The sequence below is a fragment of the Muscardinus avellanarius genome (genome assembly GCF_963383645.1).
Source record: "Muscardinus avellanarius genome assembly, chromosome: 18".
Classification (NCBI taxonomy): Eukaryota; Metazoa; Chordata; class Mammalia; order Rodentia; family Gliridae; genus Muscardinus; species Muscardinus avellanarius.
This window is the reverse complement of record NC_137804.1, coordinates 8,591,014-8,617,143: the sequence shown is the minus strand read 5'-3', so window position 1 is coordinate 8,617,143 and position 26,130 is coordinate 8,591,014. Positions and strand designations below refer to the sequence as shown.

At 42.2% G+C, this 26,130-nt stretch overlaps 2 protein-coding genes across 2 annotated transcripts in view; both read left to right on the top strand.

Annotated features, from left to right (window-relative positions):
• MAP4 (microtubule associated protein 4) overlaps positions 1–26,130 on the top strand; it is a gene marked incomplete at both ends in the record, with an annotated part of 109,038 nt that overhangs the window by 55,826 nt on the left and 27,082 nt on the right. Inside the window, 2 exon segments of the mRNA XM_080715343.1 lie at positions 15,832–15,938; positions 20,267–20,482. Of these exon segments, the coding sequence (XP_080571469.1) occupies positions 15,832–15,938; positions 20,267–20,482 (323 nt within the window).
• On the top strand, positions 2,122–3,594 carry LOC308276889 (uncharacterized protein; the record flags this gene model as incomplete). The annotated part of the gene is made up of 1 exon (XM_080715848.1): positions 2,122–3,594. One exon carries the CDS (start codon positions 2,122–2,124, stop codon positions 3,592–3,594), a length of 1,473 nt encoding a protein of 490 aa, XP_080571974.1.

Below are 26,130 nucleotides of genomic sequence, written 5' to 3'. Positions count from 1 at the left end.
ACTTGGATTCCCAGTATTTGGGAGGCTGAGAAAGGAATAACACAGATTCATGGCTAGCCTCAGCTACCTCAGCTACTTAGTGAGGCCCTCTGCAACTTAGATCCTGTTTCAAAATAAAGGCTAAAAAATAGGGCTGGGGTTGTAGCTTGTGGGTAAAATACCCCTAGGTTTCATCCCTGGTGCCACCAAAAAAAAAGAAAAAGGAAAAGGAATATATATATATATATATATATATATATATATACACATAAATATACATATTCATATATATATAAATACATTTTTACAAGATCCTGTGTTCGTACAAGAAAATGACTTATAGGCTAGACAACAAAAATCCACTTTGTTCAAAATAGAATATGGCCTGTTCTGCCAGATGTGATGACTCACACTTGTAATCCCAGCACTTGGGAGGCTGAGACAAGAGGATTGCAGATTCACAGCCAGCCTCAGGTACTTAGTGAGGTTGAGGTTCTTCGCAACTCTGACCATGTTTCAAAATAAAGAAAAAAAAAAATAGGACTGGGAGTGTGGCTCAGCGGTGTAATGCTCTTAGGGCCCATCCCATTACTACAAAAAAATAAAAAGAAAATGTCCTTTTTTTTTTTTTTTTTTTTTTTTTTTTTTTGCGTGTCTGGGGATGGAACTCAGGGGCATTCCACCTCCGAGCTACACCCCCTGCCCTATTTTTTATTCTTTATTTTGAAACTGGGTCTCACTGAGTTGCAGAGGGCCTCACTAAGTAGCTGAGGCTGTCCGCAAACCGTGATCCTCCTGTCTCAGCCTCCCAAATGCTGGGATTAAAAGTGTGCGCCACCACACCCGGCTTAAATATGTCCTATTCTTACAATACCATTTTTTTTTCAGGAATTTTGTTTCTGGATTATTCAATTCTGAATGTATAATTTGTGAGCTCAAAGCACAAGGCAGCAAAGGACCATGCTGCATTAAATGGGGGACAGTGGGCTGAGTCTCTGAGTTCCAGAGGTCAGAGGAAGACAGCTGTCCTCAGTGCCTTCATATGGTCCCTAAGAGATCAGCAGGCTGGAAAGAGCAGGGTGTGGTGCTGGAAGTAGTGAGCTAGCTCATGTAATGAGCCAAGGGAAGCAGGAGTAAATGAACAAAGGGTGTATGTTTAATTATTGGACAAGTGTCCACTCACACAAGTCTGTTTATACTATGGTCCTGGGGATTGAAATTAGGAGCATTCTACCTTCAAGCTAAACTTCCAGCTCTTTTTATTTTTTATTTAAAGAAGGGTCTTGCTAGACTGCTGAGGTAGGTGCCAAATTCCCAAGACTGGTTTTGAACCTACAATCTTCTATCTCAGCCTCCCAGGTACTGGGATTCCGGCATGTACAACCACCCATGGCTCACACAAGTATTGTATAATTGGACTGTGTGTCCCTAATCCTATTATGGATGTGTTTACAAGGACCGTTTATTAAGCTCTCCCAAAGTGCAGAGCTATAAGCAGAGTTCCCGTGCAGCTTTCGGGACCCAGACAAGTCAGCTTTTAAGTGAGTTTGATAAGTTGCTATGACAGCAAACCCACTTTTTCTCTGAGAAATGAATGCCTGCAATTTTAATATTTCATTAAGGTTTTTCTTTTTTAAGTGAAAAATTCAACAATTTCCCCGAGTCTTTATTCTTCAGAGGTTATAGCTGGAGATTAACAAATGAGTGTTGCTAATTTTTAAGAAACACTAATTTTTAAGCAATGTTTTTAGTGGGTGAAGGTAGAAGGGTAGGCATAGTATTGGATAGTAGATGTGTAGGTACACATCTATTATCAGTGAAAGCCAAAATAATTACTATCCTCAGTGCCTGAAATGGCACCATACCATATTTTAAATTGCAGTTGTAAACAGTGCTAGTTAATGGGAAATTATATTGACAGTAGCATTTAGTTGTACAAAACCCAGCAAGTTCCTGCCTTTTTCTTTTATTCATTCATCCTTCCTTTCACACCTGGTAAATATACTTAGCACCGAGCTGCTTAAGAAGGGGGATGGGAGAAAGATGGTTTTTCTCGTGAATGCTGGGGACTTGCTGTGATGTCACGCATCGTGGGTGGTGTTATAGCTCAGGAGGGAGAGGGGGAGAGCAGTGGAAGAGATGATGTCGCTCTCAGACAAACAGCCAGCATCTCTCGCCGCTGCTTACAGTCAGCTCTGTAAGGGCAAGCCTGCAGAGTGCCAGATGGATTTCCCAAAAGAAATCGGTCAAGCTGGATTTGAGTGGCAGAGGACAGAGGGGAAACTGAATGAAATCGGGATGAATGTCAGCATGGATGGGCAGCTGAAAGACGGGCTTGTGAAGAATGCCAGCTTCCTGGAGCAAAATAAGCTCTGCTTTTTTGAGGGGAAGCTAGACAAAGAGCTCAGCATTGAAGTGCAGGACAAGGAATATCAAGCAACCTTGAGTCACCTCGAGACCAGGTATGTGATTTCGGAAACCTGTCATTCCTCTGAGGGCAACTCCGTACATCAGAAGACAGCCGAGTTCCATCTGGGACTCAAAGAGGGACCAGACAAAAACAAAGCCACTACTGTTCAGGGGAAGGTGGTAGGGAAGAATGGGCTAGAGATCAACAGCCAGTCAGAACTGGATTTTCCTAGGGCTGCTGGCATCCCTACCCAGTATGGGAAGGAGCAGAAAAACAGTGTTTGGAACCCCAGCTTTCATCGAATGGGTCAGAGCTCCAAGGAAGCAACTCCAGGAAAGGAGGAGAATGGCCTCACCTCTGACTGCTTAAAAATTGGGGTGGTGAATTCTAATTCTGGGCATCTTAAATGTGAGTCCCCACTAGAGATAGCCGTTGCCCACCAAGCCCCCACTATTGAACATTCACTCACTGCCATTCCACCAATTACTATGGTGGAATTCACCCAGGAATATTTGAATGCTGGCTCCCCAATCAGGGATCAGGATAAGGAGTTTGAGAAATTGAATTCTATCAAGGAGGGGGATATGCTAGACCACACCCTTCAGCAGAAAAAGGCAATGCACCGGGCTTTGTCTGAATGTTCGCACCTCTCAGTTCCCCCAGCTGTCAACCTCACGGATAAGTACCCTGAACTTTCTGTCACAGAAGAACTTCCTTCAGGCCTGCTGCATTCCACCCTTAGTCCAGCACCCAGGAAGCTGGGAACTTCTGCCATAAGGCGCTCTATGACAGTGGCTGAGGAACAGACAGCTAGCTGCACATTGAGTCCTGGGGAACTGCCCATTCTGTCTACTAAAGAGATACCTCCTTTCATCTGTGAGGAACCAGTGGCTGAGAAGAAAGAATTGACCCACTTCAACAGCAGCAGCCACTATTCTGAGAAGCTGGAGCAGATTCCTGAGGGGAACAACAAGGAAAAGGGACAGGAAGATACTAGTGAAATAAGAGTTGATTTTTGCTCCCTGACCTGCCAGGGAAGTGAGAAACAGCTAGGACAGACGGCTCTGGCAGGGAAGAAAGAAATTGAGGTCATTGCAACCCAGAGCACACCATCGTTGCTGTGTGAAGAGACCCCACGTGATGGTATGTTTCTAAATTTTGCTTCCATTGGGGATGAACAGACAGCGAAAAAGGAACCGAAGTGATAGGTCATCAGTAGGGGTACTAGGCAGCTTGTTACTGCTGGAAGAAACTGTAGGGAAAGCTTTATTCTCTTGTTTCAAAAGCTTGCATTGAAGTGAGGCGAAAAAGAACAAAGTGAATGCTGGCATGATGGAGACTATGGATTGAGGATATGAGTTAACAGGATTGACACAGATAGGATTAGGGATGGTGGGCATAAAATATTGATCCCCCTTGACCTCCTGTCATTGTATCCATCCCATCCCCGACCTCTCCTGAGTACTAAGCTATCCAATTATAACTGATTGATTTTCTTGCTTGAAAAACCTATCACATTGTATAAGTCATCAATGAGTTTATCAGCACTAATTTCCTCTCATTACATTGCACAGCCTGGGTCTGTTTTCCATTTTGCTTTTGAGAACATTTTACTTTTATCCAAGCTGAAAAAGCCTTAGAGCTGGCTATTCAACATTCTTTTCCTGTTCTTCATGTTCGACCCAGCTTACTGCTAGTTTTTTTTCTTTCTGTATGTGTTTTGGAAGGATCTATGGAGAAAAAGAAAAGAAAGGGAACAGAGAGGAGAGGCGCAGCCTAACAAAGCTCAGGGTGGGTTTTTAGCTACTTTCTGTCTCTCTCTCTTGGCCCTTTTTTCCCTCTTCCCTGCCCCCATCCTATAGCTCTTATTATTAGTGATCTAAAAAAGCTTTTTTCCTCCAGATTGAGCACAAAGGGCTGTGGCTCACAGGCATGTTAATGGAGATTTGAAACATGTGTTTTGTTAGGGAAAAAATTTCTTTTATTGGGATCTGTTTTCTTAATTCCTTTCAATACATTTTTATGAAATGTTTTGCTGTTTTTTTTTCTTTGAAAGTAAAAAAGATTATTTTTTGGGGGGAGTGCTAAGTGGAATAAGACCCTTGAAGTTGGTCAGATTTGTTGCTCTTTTTTTTTTTTTTTTTTTTTTCTTTTTTTTTGGTGGTACTGGGGATGGAACCCAGGGGCCTTCTACCTCCGGGCTATACTCCCAGACCTATTTTATATTTTATTTGGAAACAGGGTCTCTTAAACCAGCTGAGGCTGGCTTCGAATCTGTGCGATCCTCCTGTCTCAGCTTCCCAAGTGCGGGGATTACAAGCGTGCGCCACCACGCCTGGCAGATTTGTTTCTTTTTAACGAAGATAGCCAGAGAAGCTTTGCATGTCCTCTGTGCCTTCTAATGACTGGAGGATCATAAGAATTCAGGTACCTTATGCTGTTCTGTGTTTCCAACTGTGACAGAACTGTAAGCTCCTCATGGTCAGAATTCTGTCATTTTTCTGTTGATCCTCAGGCTCTTGCTTGAATGCCGTGTACTCTTTACATGGTAATGAGTGAAGACATCTGTTTGTTTCAGAGTAGAATCATGTCAGTTCATACTAGCAGAAATGCATGCTTCTATCAGGAGTGGTGGCATATGCTTGTAATCCCAGTGCTTAGGCAGAGACAAGAGGTTTGCAAGTTCCAAAGCCAGCCTCAGCAACTTAGGCTCTCAGCAACCTAGCAAGACCCTGTTTCCAAATAAAAAAGATCTGGGGGTATAACCTGGAGGTAGAAGGTGCAAGCCCCCCCGCCAGGTTCATGCTGAGAGAAACAAAAACTCCAAATCACTGCCAAATTCCCTGATAAATGTTTTGAATGCTGACTCTCCTAAACACAATGTATATAAAAACTGTATAAACATCTGTGCATGGTGATGCACGCTTGTAATCTCAACATTTGGGAGGTTGAGACAGGAGGATTGCTATTAAAGGAAAGCTTCAGCTACTACTTAGGCCCTTTGCAATTCAGTGAGACCCTGTTTCAAAATAAAGAATAAAAAAATCGGGCTGGGTGTGTGGCTCAGAAGTAGAATACCCCTGGGTTCCATCCCAGTCCCATAAAAAAAAAATTAGATTTTTTCATTCAGCATGCCTGTCATTTGCCAGTCATTGTCCAGGCACTACAAATTGCCCTTATTTTCAACCAATTTAGGGTCTAGTTACGGGCTGAGGTAGTGAGAGAGTTGGGAATCATGGGTCGTTTTTTTGAGGAGCCAGAGGAACTCGTAGAGGCAAAGAAGCCTGGACAGCCCCTATTAAGAAAAGAGCAATGGTTAGATGTTATGGAACACTCCCTCAGGATTAATAGAGTGCAAAGTACAGAAGCACACTCAGAGCAACTGAAATCTATAAAAATACTTACAAGATATAAAAGCATCTCAGTCGCCAGGTAATAGCTATTGTGTCTCTCTTGGTATTTCTACTTCTCCCTGAATATGTGCTCCATTCTTTTCCCCTCTGTAAACTGTTTTTGCTTCCTTTGTGAAGCTGTTCTGTGCAGGACACAGAAAAGCACTAGGTTGCTATCTTTTGGGCTCTGAGGCCAGGCTTGTGCTACTCTTTTATCTTAGAGATCCAATATTGCGGGGTGCACTTTCTATGTCTTAGTGCTTATCAGGGCCTAGGCAAGTGAACATATCTTACTGGCCCAGCGTGGTCCAGCTACCTGTATACCATAGCCTTTTAACCAGTTTTAGCCATTTAAACCCCTTCACTCCATTCACCTAGAGTGTTCTCTGCAGAGTAGTGTTGGTTGAGCCAATATTCCAGAGCCATCTGTACATATACAGGAAGAAATAATGGTAGAAATGTGTATGCGTTTCATGTTGAACTGTGATAACTGCCCACGACACCAAAAAAGTAGCCCAAGATAAGTTTGGGAGGCGCACCTGTTCCAGTGAGGAGGATGACTCGGGGAGAGTGCCACTGGGAGGGAGCCGGCATTTCTGCATAGCAGAAGACATGTATTTGTATGGCTGCTTTTCTGTATCATGGCAGTCAGACTGTTAAATATTCATGTTGTTTACTGATCTCAAGTCAATGGCAGTGAGTCACACATCTGTAAGATCTTCCTTCAGTGGCTATAAAACCAAAGCATTTGCAAACTTGCCCAGTGTTGGGGTTGGCTTTTGGTTTGTTTTGCTTTTAATGTTGGGTCTCGCTATATTGTGCAGGCCAGCCTTGAACTCCCAGTCCTCCTCCTTTCTCAGCCTCTTGAGTTCCAGGGATTACAGACACACACAACACACAACTCTAGGTTTGTTTTATTTATTTGTTCTTATCTGCTCTATATTTCTGGGCACCTGAGAGGCCTGCAACCTGACATTATCAACAAACATAGACTAGAAAAAAAAGGAAGAAAGGGAAGAGAGGAAGGGGAAAGCAAGAATAAACAAAAACCTTCTCTCTTGTGCTAAATGCTGAAAAAGGGAAGCCCAGCCAAGAGCCAGTGGTTTCCAGGTGTGGTATTCACCTGTAATCCCAGGCTTTGAGAGGCTGAGACAAGAGGTACAGGTTCAAAACCAGGCTCAGCAATTTAGTGAGACTGTTTCAATAACAGGAACAAGAAGGCCTCAGCGTATGGCTTGAAAGTAGAAAGCCCCAGGGTTTAATCCCCGGTACCTACCCCACAAACACACATACGTGCCTGACCTAATGTTGAACCCTACAGCCTTACCCATGCTTGTTTCTACCCATGGCTCAGGTGTATGCCTCACCCAGCAGGAGTGACAATACTGACTCACCTACTCTGGCAGCAATTTTAGGGAAGCCCATTCCCTGTCCCCTCCTTACCAAGTAATACCACCAGTGGTGCATAGAGGACTGCAGTCTTGCAGGCTTTATTTATTGGTGGGAGACCTTGGTAGGTTTCCTCCAACATCTTTCCTCTGGTAGCAAAAAAAAGATTAGGTATCCTCTAGGTTCCATCCTTAAAAAAAAAAAAAAAAAAAAAAAATTTTTAGTCTTTTTTTTTTTTTCTCTATTTTTTCATTTTATTTTTGTTTTTTTGGTAGTACTGGGGCTTTTGGAAACCCATCTGTCTCAGGGCTACATTCCCAGACACCTATTTTTTACATTTTTTTTGGAAACAGGGTCCCTTAAGCCAGCAAGGTTGGCTTCGAACCTGTGTGATGCTCCTGTCTCAGCCTCCCAAGCGCTAGTTTTACAAGCATGCGCCACCACACCCAGCTGTCTTTTTTTATTTTTGAAACAGGGTCTCACTGAGTTGCAAAGGGCCTCGCTAAGTAGCTGAGGCTGCCCACAAATTGCGATCCTCCAGTCTCAGCCTCCCGAATGCTGAGATTACAAGTGTGCACCACCACACCTGGATAAAAAAATATTAATTGTAAACAAAAATCAATAATCAAAATGCTTAACAGTAAGTTGGAAAAGACAAGATAGAATCACTGAACTAATGTTAGAGTACAACTCAATTGTAGAGCTGTTGCCTACCATGGATAAAGCTCCAGATTCATCTCCAGTGCTACAAGAAAGAAATAAAAAATAATTACTGAACTTGAGGATAGGTTAATAGAATTTATTCAGTCTTAGCTGGGCGTGATGGCGCACGCTTGTAATCCCAGCATTTGGGAGGCTGAGACCCGAGGATCACAGTTCGCAGACAGCCTCAGCTACTTAGTGAGGCCCTCTGCAACTCGGTGAGACCGGTTTCAAAAAAAATAGGGCAGGGGGTATAGCTCGGAGGTCAAATGCCCCTGGGTTCCATCCCCAGACCTGCAAAAAAAAAAAAAAAAAAAAAAAAAAGAATTTATTCAATCTGAATAATAGAGAAGGAAGAACAACATGTTCCCCAGAGGCCTGTGGGACCGTAACAAAGATTTAACCTTTGTGTCATCAGAGTCCCAGAAGAGAAGAAAGAGTGCAAGTCTGAACAACTATTTAAAGTAATAATGGCTGAAAACTACCAAACTTGGCAAAATAATTTTCTTTTTGTCTGTGTGTGGTACTGGGGTACTGGGGTTACTGGAAGCTCTTCTATGTCCGGGCTACACTCCCAGACCTATTTTTTTTATTTTTGGAAACAGGGTCTCTTAAGCCAGCGTGGCTGGCTTCGAACCTGCTTGATCCTCCTGTCTCCGCCTCCCAAGCATGGTTTACAAGCCTGCACCACTATGCCCAGCACCTTATTTTTATTTTAAAACAGTCTCAAGCCAGGCGTGGTGGCACAAGCTTGTAATCCCAGCATTCGGGAGGCTGAGACAAGATCCAGGTTCACAGCCAGCCTCAGCTACTTAATGAGGCCCTTGGCAACTCAGTGTGACCGTTTCAAAATAAAGAATTAAAAATATAGGGCTGGCCGGGCATGGTGGCGCATGCTTATAATCCCCGCGCTTGGGAGGCAGAGACAGGAGGATCGCGCAAGTTCGAAGCCAGCCGTGCGCTCTGGCTTAGGAGACCCTGTTTCCAAATAAAAATGTAAAATTAGGTCTGGGAGTGTAGCCTGGAGGTAGAAGGGCTTCCAGGAACCTCAGTACCACCCCAAAAAAAAAAAAAAAAAAAAATATATATATATATATATATATATACACACACACACATATATATATATGGCTGAGGATATAGCTCAGGGGTAGAATGCCCCTGTATTTCATACCCAGTGCTGCCAAAAAAAAAAAAAAAAAGTAAATGTCAGACACAGCCAGTTGTGGTGGCCCATACTTGTATCCTAGTACTTGGGAGGCTAAGTCAGGAGGATTACAGGTTCACCGCCTGCCTGAGTAACTTAGTAAGGCCCTCTGACACTCTTGTTTCAAAGTAAAAAGAATAAAAAAGGGCTTAGGGTATAGCTCAGAGGTAGAATGCCCCTGGGTTCATTCCCCATTATCCCCCCAGCACACAAAGAGTAAAGGTTAAATTCAGCAAATGCACTAAAATCAGAAATTCAAGATACAGGAAATAGGCTACCTGGGCGTGGTGGCACATGCTTATAATCCCAGCTTTTGGGAGGCTGAGGCAATAGAATTGAGGTTCACGGACAGCCTTAAGTACTTGGTGAGGCCCTTTGCAATTCAGTAAGACCCTGTTTCAAAAATAAAGAATAAATAGGGCTGGGGGTGTAGCTCAGAGGTAGAATGTCCCTCTGGGTTCCATCACCAGTACCGCAAGAAAAAGAAAGATAAAGGAAATACAAATTGATATAAGAAATTGATGAAACTAGTATTAGTAAAGATTCACAAGAATTTAACAGTGCCATCAAACAACAAGATCTAATTGAGTGTGTGTGTGTGTGTGTGTGTGTGTGTGTGTGTGTGTGTGTGTGTGTGTGTGTTACTGGGGATGGAACCCAGGGGCTTTTTATCTCCAAGCTATACCTGTTTTTTTATTCTTTATTTTGAAACAGGGTCTCACTGAGTTACAAAGGTCTTCACTAAGTAGCTGAGGCTGTCTGTGAACCGCTATCCTCCTGTCTCAGTCTCCCCAATGCTGGGATTATAAACCTGTGCCACCATGCCCAGCTAATTGACATTTTTGTGGGGGGTGTTGGGGGTGGAACCCAGGGACATTTGACCTCCAAGCTACACCCCCTGACATATTTTGTAGTCCTTATTTTGAAACAGGGTCTCACTAAGATTCAGAGGGCCTCACTAAGTAGCTGAGGCTGTCTGCAAACCCCAATCCTCAGGCCTCAGCCTCCAGAATGCTGTGATTTTTAGCATGCACCACCATGCCTGGCTTCTAATTGACATTTTAAAATGTCCGCTCAAGGTGGTGCATGTTTTGTAATTTCAGTACTTATGAACCTGAGACAGGAGGATCATAGATTCAGGGCCAGCCTCAACAACTGAGGCCCTCTACAACTTAATGAGAATCTGTTTCAAAACCAAAAAATAAAATAGGGTTCAGGGTATAGCGCAGATGTCAATCTCTAGTACCTAACACACTCTCTCTCACACACACACACACACACACACACACACACACACACACACACCTCCCACCCAGCAACATCAGAATATGCATAAAACATTCACCAAGATGGATCTTGGAGCTTGATCTAGTGATGTATCCCTTTAATTCCAGTCACTAGGGAGACTGAGGCTCAGAGATCACAAATTACAGGCCAACCTCAGCAATTTATTAAGACCTTTTCTCAAAATGAGAGCAGAGGGGAAGGAAAGGTCTGGAAAAAAACACCCATGTTCAGTCCTTAACTATCAGATGGTTCTTGGTTCATAAAATAAGCTTTCTGTTGGAGTTGATGGTTGCATGCTTGCAATCCCAGTACTTTGGAGGCTTAAACAGGAGGCTCACAGGTCTGTGGCCAGCCTCTGAGCCCTTTTCAAGTTAGTGAGACTAGAATGCCCTTGTATTTTATTCTCAGTACCACCAGAAACTAGAAAAAGGCTGGATGTGGTGACACATGCCAGTTAATCCTTGTACTTGGGAGGATGAGGCAAGAGGATCTAAGGTTTAAAATATAGCTAGAAGCCAGGTATGATGGTGCACACTTGTAATTCCAGTACTTGGGAAGCTTAGAAAGGTGGATTGTACATTTTTGGACAGCCTCAGCTGCAAGTGAGGTCCTATGCAATTTAGTGAAACCGTGTTTCAAAATAAAGACTAAAAAAATAGGACTGGGTCTGTAGCTCAGAGGCAGAATGCCCCTGGATTCAATCCCTAGTGCTACACACATAAAAAAAGGTAGGGAGCCGGGCGTGGTGGTGCATGCTTGTAATCCCCGCACTTGGGAGGCAGAGACAGTAGCATCGTGCAGGTTCGAAGCCAGCCACGTGCCCTGGCTTAGGAGACCCTGTTTCCAAATAAAAATGTAAAAATAGGTCTGGGAGTGTAGCCCGGAGGTAGAAGGGCTTCCAGGAACCCCAGTACCACCAAAAAAAAAAAAAAAGGATAGGGAGAGGGATAGAGTTTGGAGATACAATGCCCCAGGGTTCAATCTCCAGTACCAAAGAAAGAAAATTAATTGGAGGAAGAAAAAAATAAACCCAGCCCGGCGTGGTGGCGCACGCTTGTAATCCCAGCATTCGGGAGGCTGAGACCGAAGGATTGTGGTTTGCGGACAGCCTCAGCTACCTAGTGAGGCCCTCTGCAACTCAGTGAGACCCGGTTTCAAAATAAAGAATTATAAATAGGGCAGGAGGTGTAGCTCGGAGGTCAAATGCCCCTGGGTTCCACGCCTAGACCCCCAAAAAATAAATAAATAAATAAACCCAAAGCAAACAAATCAACAAAATCATAAGCAAGAAAATCAATAAACTAAAAGAATGTTTAAAAAAAATTTTTTTAACACATTGTTGGGGAGGCACTGGGGATCAAAACCAGAACCTTGATATGTGGTAGAGGCAAGTGCTGTACCACTGAGTAACATCTTCAGCTCCAAAGGCTTATTCTTTAAAAATATCTAAGCCAGCCGGGCGTGGTGGCGCACACTGGTAATCCCCGCTCTTGGGAGGCCGAGACAGGAGGATCTCGCAGATTTGAAGCCAGCCTCAGCTACTTAGTGAGGTTTTCAGCAACTTAGTGAGACCCTGTTTCCAAATAAAATATAAAAATGGTCTGGGAGTATAGCCCGGAGGTAGAAAGCCCCTGGCTTCCATCCCTAGTACCACCAAAAAAATAAATAAATAAATATCTAAGCCAGACATGGTGGCAGATACCTGTAATCCCTGTACTTGGGGCTGAGACAGGAAGATCGCAGATTCCGGGATAGCCTCAGCAAGTATTGAAACTTGAATTAACTTAGACCATTTCCAAGTAAGAAATAAAATCACGTTGGGGCTGTAGCTTGAAGGTTGAATGCTTTTGAGTTCAATTCCTAGTATCATAGACAAAAATTTAAAAAAAGGAATGATGAAAAAATATCTAGCTAGAGATGGACATAGTGGCACACATCTATAATCCTAGTATTTTGGAGGCTGAGAAAGGAGAATCATAGCCAGGCGTGGTGGCACACGCTTGTAATCCCCGTGCTTGGGAGGCTGAGACAGGAGGATCGCATGGGTTTGAAGCCAGCCTCAACTACTCAGTGAGGCTTCCAACAACTTAGTGAGACCCTGTTTCCAAATAATATATATATATATATATATATATACATATATATATATATATATATATGTATATATATATATAGTTTTAGGACTAAAGGCTTCAACTGACTCTGAGGCTTTTACTATAGGTTAATCATTAGAACAAAGGGCAAAGACACAGAGGAACTCAGCATTGTAATAGATGCAGCCCCCTCCCTGCATGAGTGCCCGCATAGCACCCAGGCCCTGACTATATTTTACATTTTTGGAAATTAATAATAAGCAGTTTTTCAATACTGGCACACAGTGAGGTTCCTCACAAGTGAGTGAGACCCTGTTTCAAAATAAAGAATAAAAAATAAGCCAGGCCAGGTGGCTTTTGGGAGGCTGAGACATGGGGATCACGGTTCGCGTTTAGCCTCAGCTATTACTTAGGCCCTTTTCATCTTAGACCCTGTTTCAAAATAAAGAATAAAAAATAGGGCTGGGGGTTCAACTTGGAGGTAGAATGTCCCTAAGTTCCATTCCCAGTACTGCAAAAAAAAAAAAAAAAAAGGAATGGGAAATGGGAATGTAGCACAAAAAGAAGAATGCCCCTTCATTTTATTTCTAGTATCAAATTAAAACAAACTTTTTTTTTTTTTTTTGCGGGTCTGGGGATGGAACCTAGGGGCATTTGACCTCCGAGCTACACCCCCAGCCCTATTTTTTTATATATATATATTTTTGGTGGTACTACCTCCAAGCTACACTCCCAGACCTATTTTTATATTTTTATTTAGAAACAGGGTCTCTTTGAACCTACGTGATTCTCCTGTCTCCGCCTCCCAACCCCGGGGATTACAAGTGTGCGCCACCACCATGCCCACCTTATTCTTTATTTTGAAACAGGGTCTCACTAAGTTGTGGAGGGCCTCACTAAGTAGCTGAGGCTGTCTGCGAACTGAGATCCTGTGGTCTCAGCCTCCCAAATGCTGGGATTACAAGTGTGCGCTACCATGCCCGGCTTAAAACATTTTTAACATTTTGTCAGAAGTCTTAAATTTTGAAATAACAAGTAGGAACAAGATGAGAAAATGTACTGTTAATAAATCCTTCAAGTACTGGAATTACAGAAATGTGCAACCACATCTGGCTAACTGCAGGTGATTTTTAATTTTTTATTTATTTATTTATTTATTTATTTTGGTGCTATTGGGGATGGAACCCAGGCGCTTTCTACCTCCAGGCCACACTCCCAGACCTATTTAATATTTTGTTTGGAAACAGGGTCTCACTAAGTTGCTGAGAGCCTCACTAGTAGCTGAGGCTGACTTTGAACCTACCCGATCCTCCTGTCTCAGCCTCCCAAGTGTGAGGATTACAAGCCACCATACCAGGCTTTATTTTTCTTTCTTTCTTCTTCTGTGGTACCAGGGATTAAACCCAAGGGCATTCTACCTCTGTGCTACACCCCCAGCCCTATTTTTTAATGGCAAAATATACAAAGTTTTTCATCAGAGAATTATTTCTGAAATTAAAGAACTAAAACATCCTTTTGAAGTCTATTTATAGAAAACTGCTTAAAGAGGTTGGGTATGGTGACACTCTTCGGTGATCCCAGTACTTGGGAAGCTGAGACAAGGAAGAGCAAAGGTTCACAGCCAGCCTCAGTAATTTAGCAAGACCCTGTAAATTAAAAAAAAAAAAAATAGGGCTGGGAGTGTACCTTGGGAGATAGAATGCCTCTTGAGTTGAATATCTTAGCATCTTGGAGGCTGAGGCAGGATGATCCTAAGTTCAAGGAAGCCTAGGCAGTTCTAGGCCTGTTCATATTCTTCTTTATATATATACATATATTTTTGGGATTAAACCGAGGCACAGTGTATCTCTGAGCTCTACCCCTTCGTTTTTATTTTTTATTTTGAATAGGGTTCTGCTAAATTGTTGAGGCTCTTGCAAAGTTGCCAGGGTTAGGCTCTAGCTTGTGATCCTCCTGTCTCAGCCTTTCAAGTAGGCATATGTCACCATACCCAGCTTGTTCATTTTCTTTTTTTTTTTTTAAGAGTATGAAACTAATTCATTGCTTAAAAATTATTTAATGCCGGGCATGGTGGCGCACACTTGTAATCCCAGTACTTGGGAGGCTGCGTAGGAGGATCATACAGGTTCTAAGCCAACCTCAGCAGCTTAGTGAGGCTCTCGGGAACTTAGCCGAGACCCTGTTTCTAAATAAAATATGCCGGGCGTGGTGGCACATGCTTGTAATCCCAGCACTTGGGAGGTGGAGACAGGAGGATCCCACAGGTTTGAAGCCAGCCGCGCTGGCTTAAGAGACCCTGTTTCCAAATAAAAATATAAAATAGGTCCGGGAGTGTAGCCCAGAGGTAGAAGGGCTTCTAGGAGCCCCAGTACCACCAAAATATATAATATGTCTGTCAAAAAAAAGTAATAGAAAATATTTAATGTCTTCACACGCTCCCACCTCCTCCAATTTGCAATTTTTAATTTCATATTTTAGAATAATGCTTTTATACAAAAGTGATGCTTATTCATATCCTTTTGATCATTCCTCCCCCCATGGGTTGTTAGCTTTTGTGAGATCTACTTATTTGTAGGAGTATTTATATAATAATCCCTGTGTCTTTGATATGAAGTTCTTTTTTTCCTCTATTTGGCATTTACTTTTGTTTTATTGACTTTTTTTTCTGTAGTCACACTTTTTTTCTAGTTCTACCTTTTGTGTCAGTTTGAAAGGCCTTCCCCATACCAAAGTTATAAATTTTGTGGTAGTTTAATGCTATCAGTCATTGCCATAATAAAATCTAGATTAACCCCTCCACAGGGAGGAGGTTTTACTGCCTTAGGCAGTATACTATTTCTGGCCCTGGTTCTGGTTCCGTGGTTCTCCTCTGCCTTGTTGAAAATCTGGGTCACTGCTGGAACTAGAGCAGGTTAATCTCACATCCTCTCTAAAGTGGTTCTTTACAGGGAAAGGAAGTAAGGGGGGACATTGAATGATCTTCTGGCTCCTACCCCATCTCTTAGCAACCTCTATTCCAAAAGATATATTCTGGTAGAAGAGGTTTTTGTCCTCTAAGATAGTGGCTGGGTAACAGAACCTCTTTGCTGGTCTCCAGGGAAGGGAGACCATTTCCTTCCATAGATACTTTGTACAAATCCCACTTTTAGACTGCGGCTACACAGAGGGAGGCTCCCTGAATTTCTGCTTCCTAAAATTGTCCTTCATCACAATGAGAAGTGGGGTCTCTTGACTACATTGCAGCAACAGAGTCCTGTGGACATTTTTCAAAATGAAATGCTAGTTAGCGGATTGTCTCTGCTAAGCCTTAAATTTTTAAATGTTTGTAAAAATATTAGCTTAGAATAATTCCCACTTACCCCCAATCCCTAGGAATAACCAGGCCAGAAGAGGGAAAGGCTGCTGTGAGTGTGACTGGAAATGACATCACCACCCCACCAAACAAGGAGCTCCCACCAAGCCCAGAGAAGAAAACAAAGGTAAGTGTCAGAATCATGGGTATGTATCTTCTATTGTACTTTTAAAAAACAGTACCTTCTGCTATTAGCACTTGAATCGTGAATACAGTTTCTTTACTCTAAACTGTTATGAACACTTCCTCAAGTTTGGATATACTGAGAAAATGTCTTATACTCCCATTTTATGGCTTAACCCAAGCTTTAAATTTTCTGCATTTTACCATATTCTAATAGCAGTAAAAATGTTCTTTAGAGATTGTTTCTACTTTCCTTAAAACAACAAAAAGAACAATTGTAGAATATTCTGAAGTCTGTATCATGAAAAAAGAATATAAACTTTTAAGGTAGATCGTAGTTTTAGATGCTCATTTATTGCAAAATTCAAATGACACACTTAGGGCATAATAATGTCGCCCCATCAGTCACAGGTGAAAAGGTGCATTCACCAGCATACCTGTTCCAGCTACTCCAGAAGCTGATGAGACCGCACCTCAAAAACTAAACAACAAAAAAAGATATGGGTAATAATGGCTTACTTAGCCTTGCATAGTGGCATAGGTTTATAATCTCAGTACTTGGGAGGCTGAGACAGGAAGATCACAGGTTCGCAGCCAGCCTCAGCTACTTAGTGGGGTCTTGTTTCAAAATAAAGAATGAAAAAGGTCTGAGAGTGTAGCTGTAGCTCAGAGGTAGAATGCTCTTGGTTTCGACCCCCAGAAACAACAACAAAAAGGTTCAATCCTGTACTGCTATTATCTTTGTTGTAACTATCAAATGCAGTTAATGAAGCCGGGTGTGGTGGGGCAAGCTTCTACTCAGTGAGTTTTCAAAACAAAGAAAAAATAGGGGAGGGGTGTAGCTCTGAGGTCGAATGAGCCTGGGTTCCATTTCCAGTACTGCAAAAAAAAAAAAAAAAAAAAAGAAAGGCTGGGGGTGTAGTGTAGAGGCCCCTGGATCCAATCCCTAATACCATAAAAAAGGAACAAAGAATGCAGCTCAGAGGCTGAGCACGTGTGTGAGATGAGAAGCCCTGGTCAGTCCCCAGCTCCGAAAAGGCCTTAAAAAAACAAGAGCCTGCGGTTTGCGGACAGCCCCAGCTACTGAGTGAGGCCCTCTGCAACTCAGTGAGGCCCTGTTTCAAAATAAAGAATAAAAAAATTGGGCAGAGGGTGTAGCTCGGAGGTTGAATGCCTCTGGGTTCCATCTCCAAACCCGAAAAAAAAAAAAAAAAAAAAAGCAGTTAATGATATAAAGCTATTTATCCTTCCTCTTTTTTGAGAAATTTTTTTTGTCACTTGCGTTTGAATCTAGAGGCATTCTGACTGCACTACTCCTCCAGACTCATTATTTGTTTATTTACTTATTATTTACTTTTGCTACTGAGGAATGAACACGGTGGCATTCTACCTCCAAGTTATACCCCCAACACAATTTTATTTCTTATTTGGAAACAGGGTCTCACTAAATTGTGGAGGGCACTGCTAAGTTGCCAAGAGGCTGGCTTTGAACCTGGGATCATCCTGTCTCAGCCTCTCAAGTACTGAGATTACAAGCATCAGTGACCATACTTGGCTTATTTTTTTTTTTTTGAAAAATGGTCTCACTAGATTGATGAGAGTCACATTATTTGCTGAAATTGTCCTTGAACCTGTGATCCTCCTATCTCAGCCTTCCAAGTACTGGGATTACAAGCATGTGCTACCACACCTGTTTTTTTTTTCTCTCCTTTTTTTTTTTTTTTTTTTGGTGGTGCTGGGGTTCCTGGAAACTCTTCTTCTACCTCCAGGCTACACTCCCAGACCTATTTTTATACTTTTTTGTTTGGAAACAGGGTCTCTTAAGCCAGCGCGATCCTCCTGTCTCTGCCTCCCAAGCGCAGGGATTACAAAGCATGCGCCACCACGCCCGGCTATGTCCACGAACTATGATTCTCCAGTCTCAGCCTTCCAAATGCTGGGATTACAAATGTGCACCCCCATACCCATCTCCACCCTTTTTTTTAATGTGTGTGTGAATGTGTTTGGTACTGGGAAAGGAACCCAGGAACATTCTACCTTTGAGCTACTCCACCAGCTCTTTTTATTTTTTTTATTATTTGTTTATTTGTTTATGGTTCTGGGGATTGAACCCAGGGGCATTCTACATCCCAGCTGTATGTTTTATTCTTTATTTTGAAACAAGGTATCACTAAGTTGCCAAGTTCCTCACTAAATAACTGAGGCTGGCAGAGAACCTGTGCTCCTCCTGTCTCAGCCTCACAAGTACTGGGATTACAGGTGTGTGCCACCATGCCTGGCCTTTGATTCTAGTTGTTTTTTTTAAAATTATAATAATAATAATAATAATAATAATAATAATAATTATTATTATTATTTCTAAAGGTTCAACCCAGAGCCATTCCAACTCTGAGGTACACCCCAGCCCTATATATATGGCTGGCCATGGGACCAAGGGGCATTCGACCTCCAAGCTATACTACTTTTTATTCTTTTTTTTTTTTTGGGGGGGGGTACTGGGGGTGGAACCCAGAGGCTTTCTACCTCTGGGCTATACTCCCAGACCTTTTCTATATTTTATTTGGAAACAGGATCTCACTAAGTTGCTGAGAGCCTCACTAAGTAGCTGAGGCTGGCTTTGAACCCGTGCGATCCTCCTGTCTCAGCCTCCCAAGCGTGGGGATTACAAGTGTGCGCCACCACGCCCGGCGTAATTTTTATTCTTTAATTTGAGACAGGGTCTCACTGAGTTGAGGGCCTCACTAAGTAGCTGAGGTTGTCAGCAAACCACGATCCTCCGGTCTCAGCCTCCCAGATGCTGGAATTGTAAGCGTGCACCACCACACCTGGCATCTATGTCATTATTTTGAAACAAGATCTTGCTAAGTTGCTGAGGCTGGCATCAAACCTGAGATCCTCTTGTCTTAGCCTTTCAAGTATTAAGATTATAGGTGTTTGCCATCATGCCTAGCTTAGCTTTACTTTTTATTTTGAAACAAGGTCTTGCTAAGGCTTGTTTTGAATCTGTGGTCCTCCTGACTCAGCCTCTCAAGTACTGGTGAATTAAGGCATGTGCCACTATGTCTGACCTTTTGTTTTGTTTTGATTTTGCGGTAGTGGGGATGGAACTGAGGGGCATTTACCTCCAAGCTATACCCCCAGCCCTATTTCTTATTATTTATTTTGAAACAGGGTCTCACTGAGTTGCAAAGGGCCTCATTAAGTAGTTAAGGCTGTACACTAACCTTGATCCTCTGGTCTCAGCCTCCCAAATACTGGGATTACAAGCATGTGCCACCATGCCCAGCTGCCTGGCCTTTTCTTATTTAATTAGTTAGTATTTTTTTTTTTCGTAACAATCTTTTGCTAAGTTACTGAGAGCTTTGCCTAGTTACTGAGGCTGGTCTTGAACCTGAGATGGTCTCCCCAGTTTACCACATACTCAGATTATAGGCATATACTGCCATGCCCACTTATATAAAAAGCTATTAAGGTATTTCTACATTTATTTATTTATTCATTCATTCATTCATTTATTTATTTACTTACTCATTTTGCAATACTGGGGTTTGAACCCCAGGGGCATTGTACCTCTGAGCTACATCCCTAGCCTCCCCCTTTTTTTTGCCATACTGGGGATGGAACCCAGGGGCATTCTACTTCTGAGCTATACTCCGGCCCTATTTTTTAATTCTTTGTTTTGAAACAAGGTCTAAGTTGCAGAAGGCCTCACCAAGTAGCTGAGTCTGTCCTCGAATAGCAATCCTCTTGTCTCAGCCTGCCAAATGCTGGAATTACAAGCATTCGCCACCACGCCTGGCTTCCAGCCCTATTTTTTATTCTTTATTTTGAAACAGGGATTTTCGGAGGGCCTCACTAAGCAGCTGAGGCTGGCCACGCACCTGGATCCTCCAGTCTCAGCCTCCAAAGTACTGGGATTACAAGCATGTGCCACCACGCCCAGCCTGTTAAGCTATTTCTGAATTTAAATTTTCAGGTACTAAAAAACTGATGAAATTTTTGGCACTGTGTTTAAGAAATAATTCCCCCAGGCCTGGGAGATGTTGCTCAGTGGTAGAATGTGTTTTGAGCATGCATAAGGCCTTTTGTTCAATCCCCAATACCAAAAAGAAGAGAAAAATAGAAAATACCCTTTTTTTTAAAATTTCTGTTCTGCTATCCTTCTATCCTTTACTAAGCTCAGAAGAAAGTCATGCTAATTTTCAGTTGCATCAATCTTCATTGCTTATAATTTTACTTTGAATTGTGTGATTTATACTTTTTTGTTTTTATTTTTGTCTGTGTTTGATGTTAATCTTTAAAAAACAAAAATAAAAAAACCAACAATCAAAGCCTTTCACCACCACTCAGCCTGCAAAGACTTCAGCATCGAAAGCCAAAATACAGCCCACTTCTCTCCCTAAGCAGCCAGTGTCCACCAACTCTGGTGGATTGAATAAAAAACCCATGAGCCTTCCTTCAGGCTTAGTACCAGCTGCCCCACCCAAACGCCCAGCTGCTGCCACTGCCAGGCCTTCCGTCTTGCCTGCGAGAGACGTGAAGCCAAAGGTAAGTTGTTGCCCAAAGAAGATGGGCGGAAGGTGATGGAATTGGGAAAAGGCTAGGGGACACGTTGATTTAAAAATCAGTTTAAGGAGCTATTGACGAAACCATAACACTCTGAAGCTTTTAATCTTTTTACTTTTTCCTGCCTTAGAAGGAATATTTTATCTACTTTTGTTCTTGTTTGTTTTGTGGTACTAGAGATTGAACCCAGGAACATTCTACCTTGAAGCTGAATCCAGCCCTTTTTTTATTTTTATTTTTAACAGATTGCTAAAAGTCTCATTATATTGCTGAGGCTGTCCTTGAACCTGTGATCCTCTTGTCTCTTGGACCCCAAGCACTAGCATTACAAGCATGCACCACCACCCCTGGCTTTTTATTTATTTTTTCTTTTCTTTTCTCTTTCTTTCTTTCTTTCTTTCTTTCTTTCTTTCTTTCTTTCTTTTTTTTGGGGGAGGGTACTAGGATGGAACTCAATAGCATTCTGCCTCTGAGCTACGTCCAGCCCTATTTTTTATTCTTTTTTTTTCTTCAGTACTGAGGATGGAACCCAGAGGCAATCTACCCCGGAGCTATACCCCCAGTCCTATCTTTGATTCTTTATTTTGAAACAGGGTCTCACTGAGTTGCAGAGGGCCTCACTAAGTAGCTGAGAATGTCCACGAACCAGGATCCTCCTGTCTCAGCCTCCCAAATGCTGGGATCACAAACGTGTGCCACCACACCCGGCTTTTTTTTTCGTGTGTGAGAGTGTTAGGATGGAACCCAGGGGCATTCAACCTCCAAGCTACACCCCCTGCCCTATTTGTTATTCCAGAATGCTGGGATTACAAGCATGAGCCATCATGCCCGGCTTTTTTTTTTTTTTTTCTGGTGGTACTGGGGATGGAACTCAGTTGCCTCCTACCTCCGGGCTACACTCCCAGACCTATTTTATATTTTATTTGGAAACAGGGTCTTTTAAACCAGCAGAGGCTGGCTTCGAACCTGCGCAATCCACCTGTCTCAGCCTCCCAAGCACACGGGGATTACAAGCATGTGCCACTGCGCCCAACCCTTTATTCTTTATTTTGAAAGGTCTCTCTGAGTTGCACTTAGTAGCTAAGGCTGCGAACTAGAATCTTTTTTTTTTGCAGGTCTGGGGTTAGAACCCAGGAGCATTCGACTTCTGAGCTACATCTCCTGCCCTGTTTTTTTATTTTTTATTTTGAAACAGGGTCTCACTAAGTTGCAGAGGGCATCACTAAGTAGTAGATGAGGCTATCCGCAAACCGCGATCCTCCAGTCTCAGCCTCCCCAATGCTGGGATTACAAGCATGCTCCACCACGCCCGGTTAACTAGAATCTTTATAAGCCTCCCAAATGTTGGTATTACAATACAAGCTTGCACCACAACGCTTGGCTTTTTTTGTGTGTGGGTCTGGGGATGGAACCCATGGGCATTTGACCTCCAAGCTACACCTTCTTCTTCTTGTTGTTTTTTTTTTTTTTCTATTTTTTTTTATTCTTTCTTTCTTTATTTTTTTGGTGGCACTGGGGGTGGAACCCAGAGGCTTTCTACCTCCGAGCTATACTCCCAGACCTATTATATATTTTGTTAGAAACAGGGTCTCACTAAGTTGCTGAGAGCCTAACTAAGTAGCTGAGACTGGCTTCGAACCTGTGCGATCCTCCTGTCTCAACCTCCCAAGCGCGGGGATTACAGGTGTGCGCCACCACGCCCGGCTTTTATTCTTTATTTTGAAACAGGGTCTTATTAAGTTGCGGAGGGTCTCAATAAATTGCAAAGGTCTTCACTTAAGTAGCTGAGGCTATCCGTTTTCCTTTTTACTTTTTTTTTTTTTTTTTTTTTTTTCATATTTATTTTTAATTGGTGCACTGTATTCATACATCATAGTGGGATACATACTTTTGTAGACATACATGCACACATTGCCCAGTCAGCCCCCACCCAATCCCCACCCCGTTCTCTCCCTATCCCCCCCTCCTATGCTTGGCTTAGTAGTTGACATCTAGTATTATAGCAATTTATCCAAAATTAAAAATGATAATCTCACATAACAGTTTCATTTGTCTGATACCAAGCTTTTGATGACTTAAAGATAACATTTCAATATTTCTTTTTGCTTTCTTTCTTACCAGAGAATCTATTTTTTTCTATTTTTTAGGTGAAACTATCATATATTTATATATTTATTTTTCAGAAAAAAAATCTATCCTAATATGGAATATGGACTCTAGGTACCCACATCGATCGTGAAAAAGAACAAAGCTAGAAGATATATATTTTCTGATTTCAAACCATATAAAGCTACAATAATTGAAACAGTGTAGTACTATTCTAAAGGCAGATATATAAACCATTGGAGTTAAATAAAAGCCTAGACCTAAATTCTTCCCTATATTGTCGTTATTTTTGACAAGGTTTCCACGAACATTTGGTGGTAGAAATAATAATCTTTTAACTAAATATTGTTGAAACATAATAATTACATGGAAAAGAATAAAATTGGACCCTTACCTAATACCATATACAAATATTAACTCAAAATAGATAAAAGACCTAAATATAAATCTTAAGACTATAAACTTTTAGGAGAAAATCTGGGTCATAAAACCTCACAACATTGAAATTGGCAGTGATTTCTTGGTTATGATTTCAATGGCACAGGCAACAGAAGAGTATACAAACTCCCTAAAAAATAAAAAACATATTGTATATCCAAAGACAATGTAAACAGAGTTAACAGTTACTAATAGAATGGGATAAAATATTTCCAAATGCTATATCTGAAGGTATATTAATATTCCAACTAGAAATCCTAAAAATTAACAACAATAAAGGCAAACAATACCCTTTAGAGATAGGTAACAGACTAACATAAATAATGAATCTCCACAGATAACCAATCTTAGTTGTCTGTTGGATGGAAAATCTTGTTTCTCTAGTTCTGATGTGTGTTACCTATTTCTTCTTTGTAGTTAATCTCTTTGAGTATTTTCTCTAGTGCTGGTTTTGAAGACATAAATTCCTTCAGTTTCTGTTTGTCATGGAAGCTTCTTATTTCTCCATCTAATTTGATAGAAAGTTTTGCTGGGTAGGAAATTTTTGGCTGGAAGTTGTTTTCTTTCAAAATTGGGAATATGTTACTCCAAGCCCTTCTGGCTCTCATAACTTGGTTTGGGAAGTCTGGAGTGATTCTAATTGGTTTGCCTCTGAATGTCACTTGGCCCTTTGCTTTTGCTGCCTTTAAGATTCTCTGCTTGGCTTCCACATTGGTCATTTTGACAATTATGTGGCGTGGGGATCCTCTTCTCCGATCCTGTCTAAAGGGAGTTCTATAAGTTTCCTGGACCTGCGTATCGACCTCTTGCTCTATGTCTGGAAAATTTTCTGCTATTACTTCCTTGAAGAGATTGTTGATCCCTTTAGTTTCACTTTCTTTTCCCTCCTCTATTCCAATCATTCTTAGGTTAGCTCTCTTAAAATGGGCCCATATTTCTTCAATATCAGATTCCTGCTGTCGGATATTTTTTCCTAGATTAGAAACTATGCGTTCATTTTTGGAATGATCATCTTCTAAGAGCGAGATTCTGTTCTCCATGTGTTCTAATCGGTTGTTTGTGCTTTGAATTGAGGCCTTTACTTCATTAATTGCATCCTTTATCTGTTTTTGGCTCTCTCTGAGTTCTTTTCGAAGCACCTCTATTATTTCTACAGTTATTTTCCTGATTTGATCTTCTAGAAATCTCTGATTTTCTGTTTTATCGGGTTCTGATGTTGTGGGGTTGTGAGCATTCATTGCTCCAGTATTATTCCTCTTTCCCATGATTTTTGAAGTTTGTGCCTTCTCTGGGTTCTTCCCTTGGGTCACTATGACTTCACTTAAGGTGCTCTGGATCTCGAGTCAGTAGTATCTCAGACCCCACTACTCCTTTACTGAGTTGTATCACAGAGTCTCCGACCCAGAGAGTCGATAGAGGCTGCTTTAGACCGTGGGGGGTGCCAGGTTGCACGTTCTCCTATGGTGTGATATCACTGCCACCGCCCCTCTCCCACTGGGTCAAGTCCCAGTGAGTACAGTACTGGGATTTCTCCGCTGTGGCCCGCAATTTGACTCACTGTTCTTGAGTACGCAGATGTAGCTGTAGTGAATTCGGTGCTGCTGCCGCCGGTGGCAATATGGCGCCGCTGCTACGCCCTCGGTTGTTGGGCTGGCGTTTTTTTTTTTTCTTGGTTTTGATTTCCACTCTGAATCCCTGCAGCGTGTGCTGAGCTCAGACACTGGGAGCTTTAGATGTCCTCTGCGCTGAGAAATCCCGCCTGGCTGTTCCACAGCGGCTCCCCTCGGCTTGCTGTGGCCGTCCCGTGAATTCGCCGGCAGTATGGCGCTGCTGCCGCGTCTGCCGCGTCCTCGGGCGTGAGGATCTCCTCTGTGGCTCTGTTCTCAGTCCGCTTTCTCTCTGGAGCCTGGTGATTTTTTTTGTTTTTTTCTCTGGTGATGTTGTTTTCTGGCTTTGAAAGGTGCTGATTTTGTGGTAATGGATATTTGTTGTTAGCGGGGCTCTTAAGCCCCGCTTTTCTCGGTCGCCATCTTCCCGGAAGTCAGCTGAGGCTATCCGCATACCACGATCCAACGGTCTCAGCCTCCCGAATGCTGGGATTACAAGCATGAGCCACCACTCCCAGCTTTTATTTTTCATTTTGAAACAGGGTCTTACTATGTTTCTGGGGCTGGTCTTGAATCTGCAATCTTCCTTTCTTTCTCACACTCCCAAGGATGGATTATAGTCATGTGCTTCCTCTTTTCTCTCAACTATCCCTTACTCTTTGCTTGTGTGTGTGTGACAGACAGACAAACAGGATTGAATCCGCAGGCATTTTACCTACAAGATATGCTCCAAGCCATATTTTATTTTATTTTACTTTATTTTTTCTTATTTTTGTGGTATTAAAACTTGATCCTAGGGACATTCTACCTCAGAGCTATAGCCTGTCTCAAGTATTGGGATTACAAGCATGTGCCACCTATTTTTTATTATTCTTTATTTTGAAATAGGGTCTCACTGAGTTGCATAGGGCCTCACTAAGTAGTAGCTGAGGCTGGCTTCGAACCTGCGCAATCCTCCTGTCTAAGACTCCCAAGTAATGGAATTACAAGTGTGCGCCACCATGCCCGGTTTACTTACATGTGTATGTGTGTATATATATATATATATATTTTTTTTTTTTTTTGGTGGTACTGGGGTTCCTGGAAGCCCTTCTACCTCTGGGCTACACTCCCAGACCTATTTTATATTTTTATTTGGAAACAGGGTCTCTTAAGCCAGCACAGCTGGCTTCGATCCTCCTGTCTCTGCCTCCCAAGCGCGGGGATTACAGGCATGTGCCACCATGCCCGGCTTAATGTTTGTATATTTTTTTAAGTACAGTTCTCTTTCTCCCACATGCTAATTAAGTATTCTTGTTTGGTATCATTCCAACATCAAATCTGATTATTTGCCAGGTGTGGTGGCGCACACTTGTAATCCCTGCGTTTAGGAGGCAGAGACAGGAGGATGGTGCAGGTTTGAAGCCAGCCGCGCTGGCTTAGGAGACCCTGTTTCCAAATTAAAAAAAAAAAAATCTGATTGTTTGCCTTTCTCTTTAA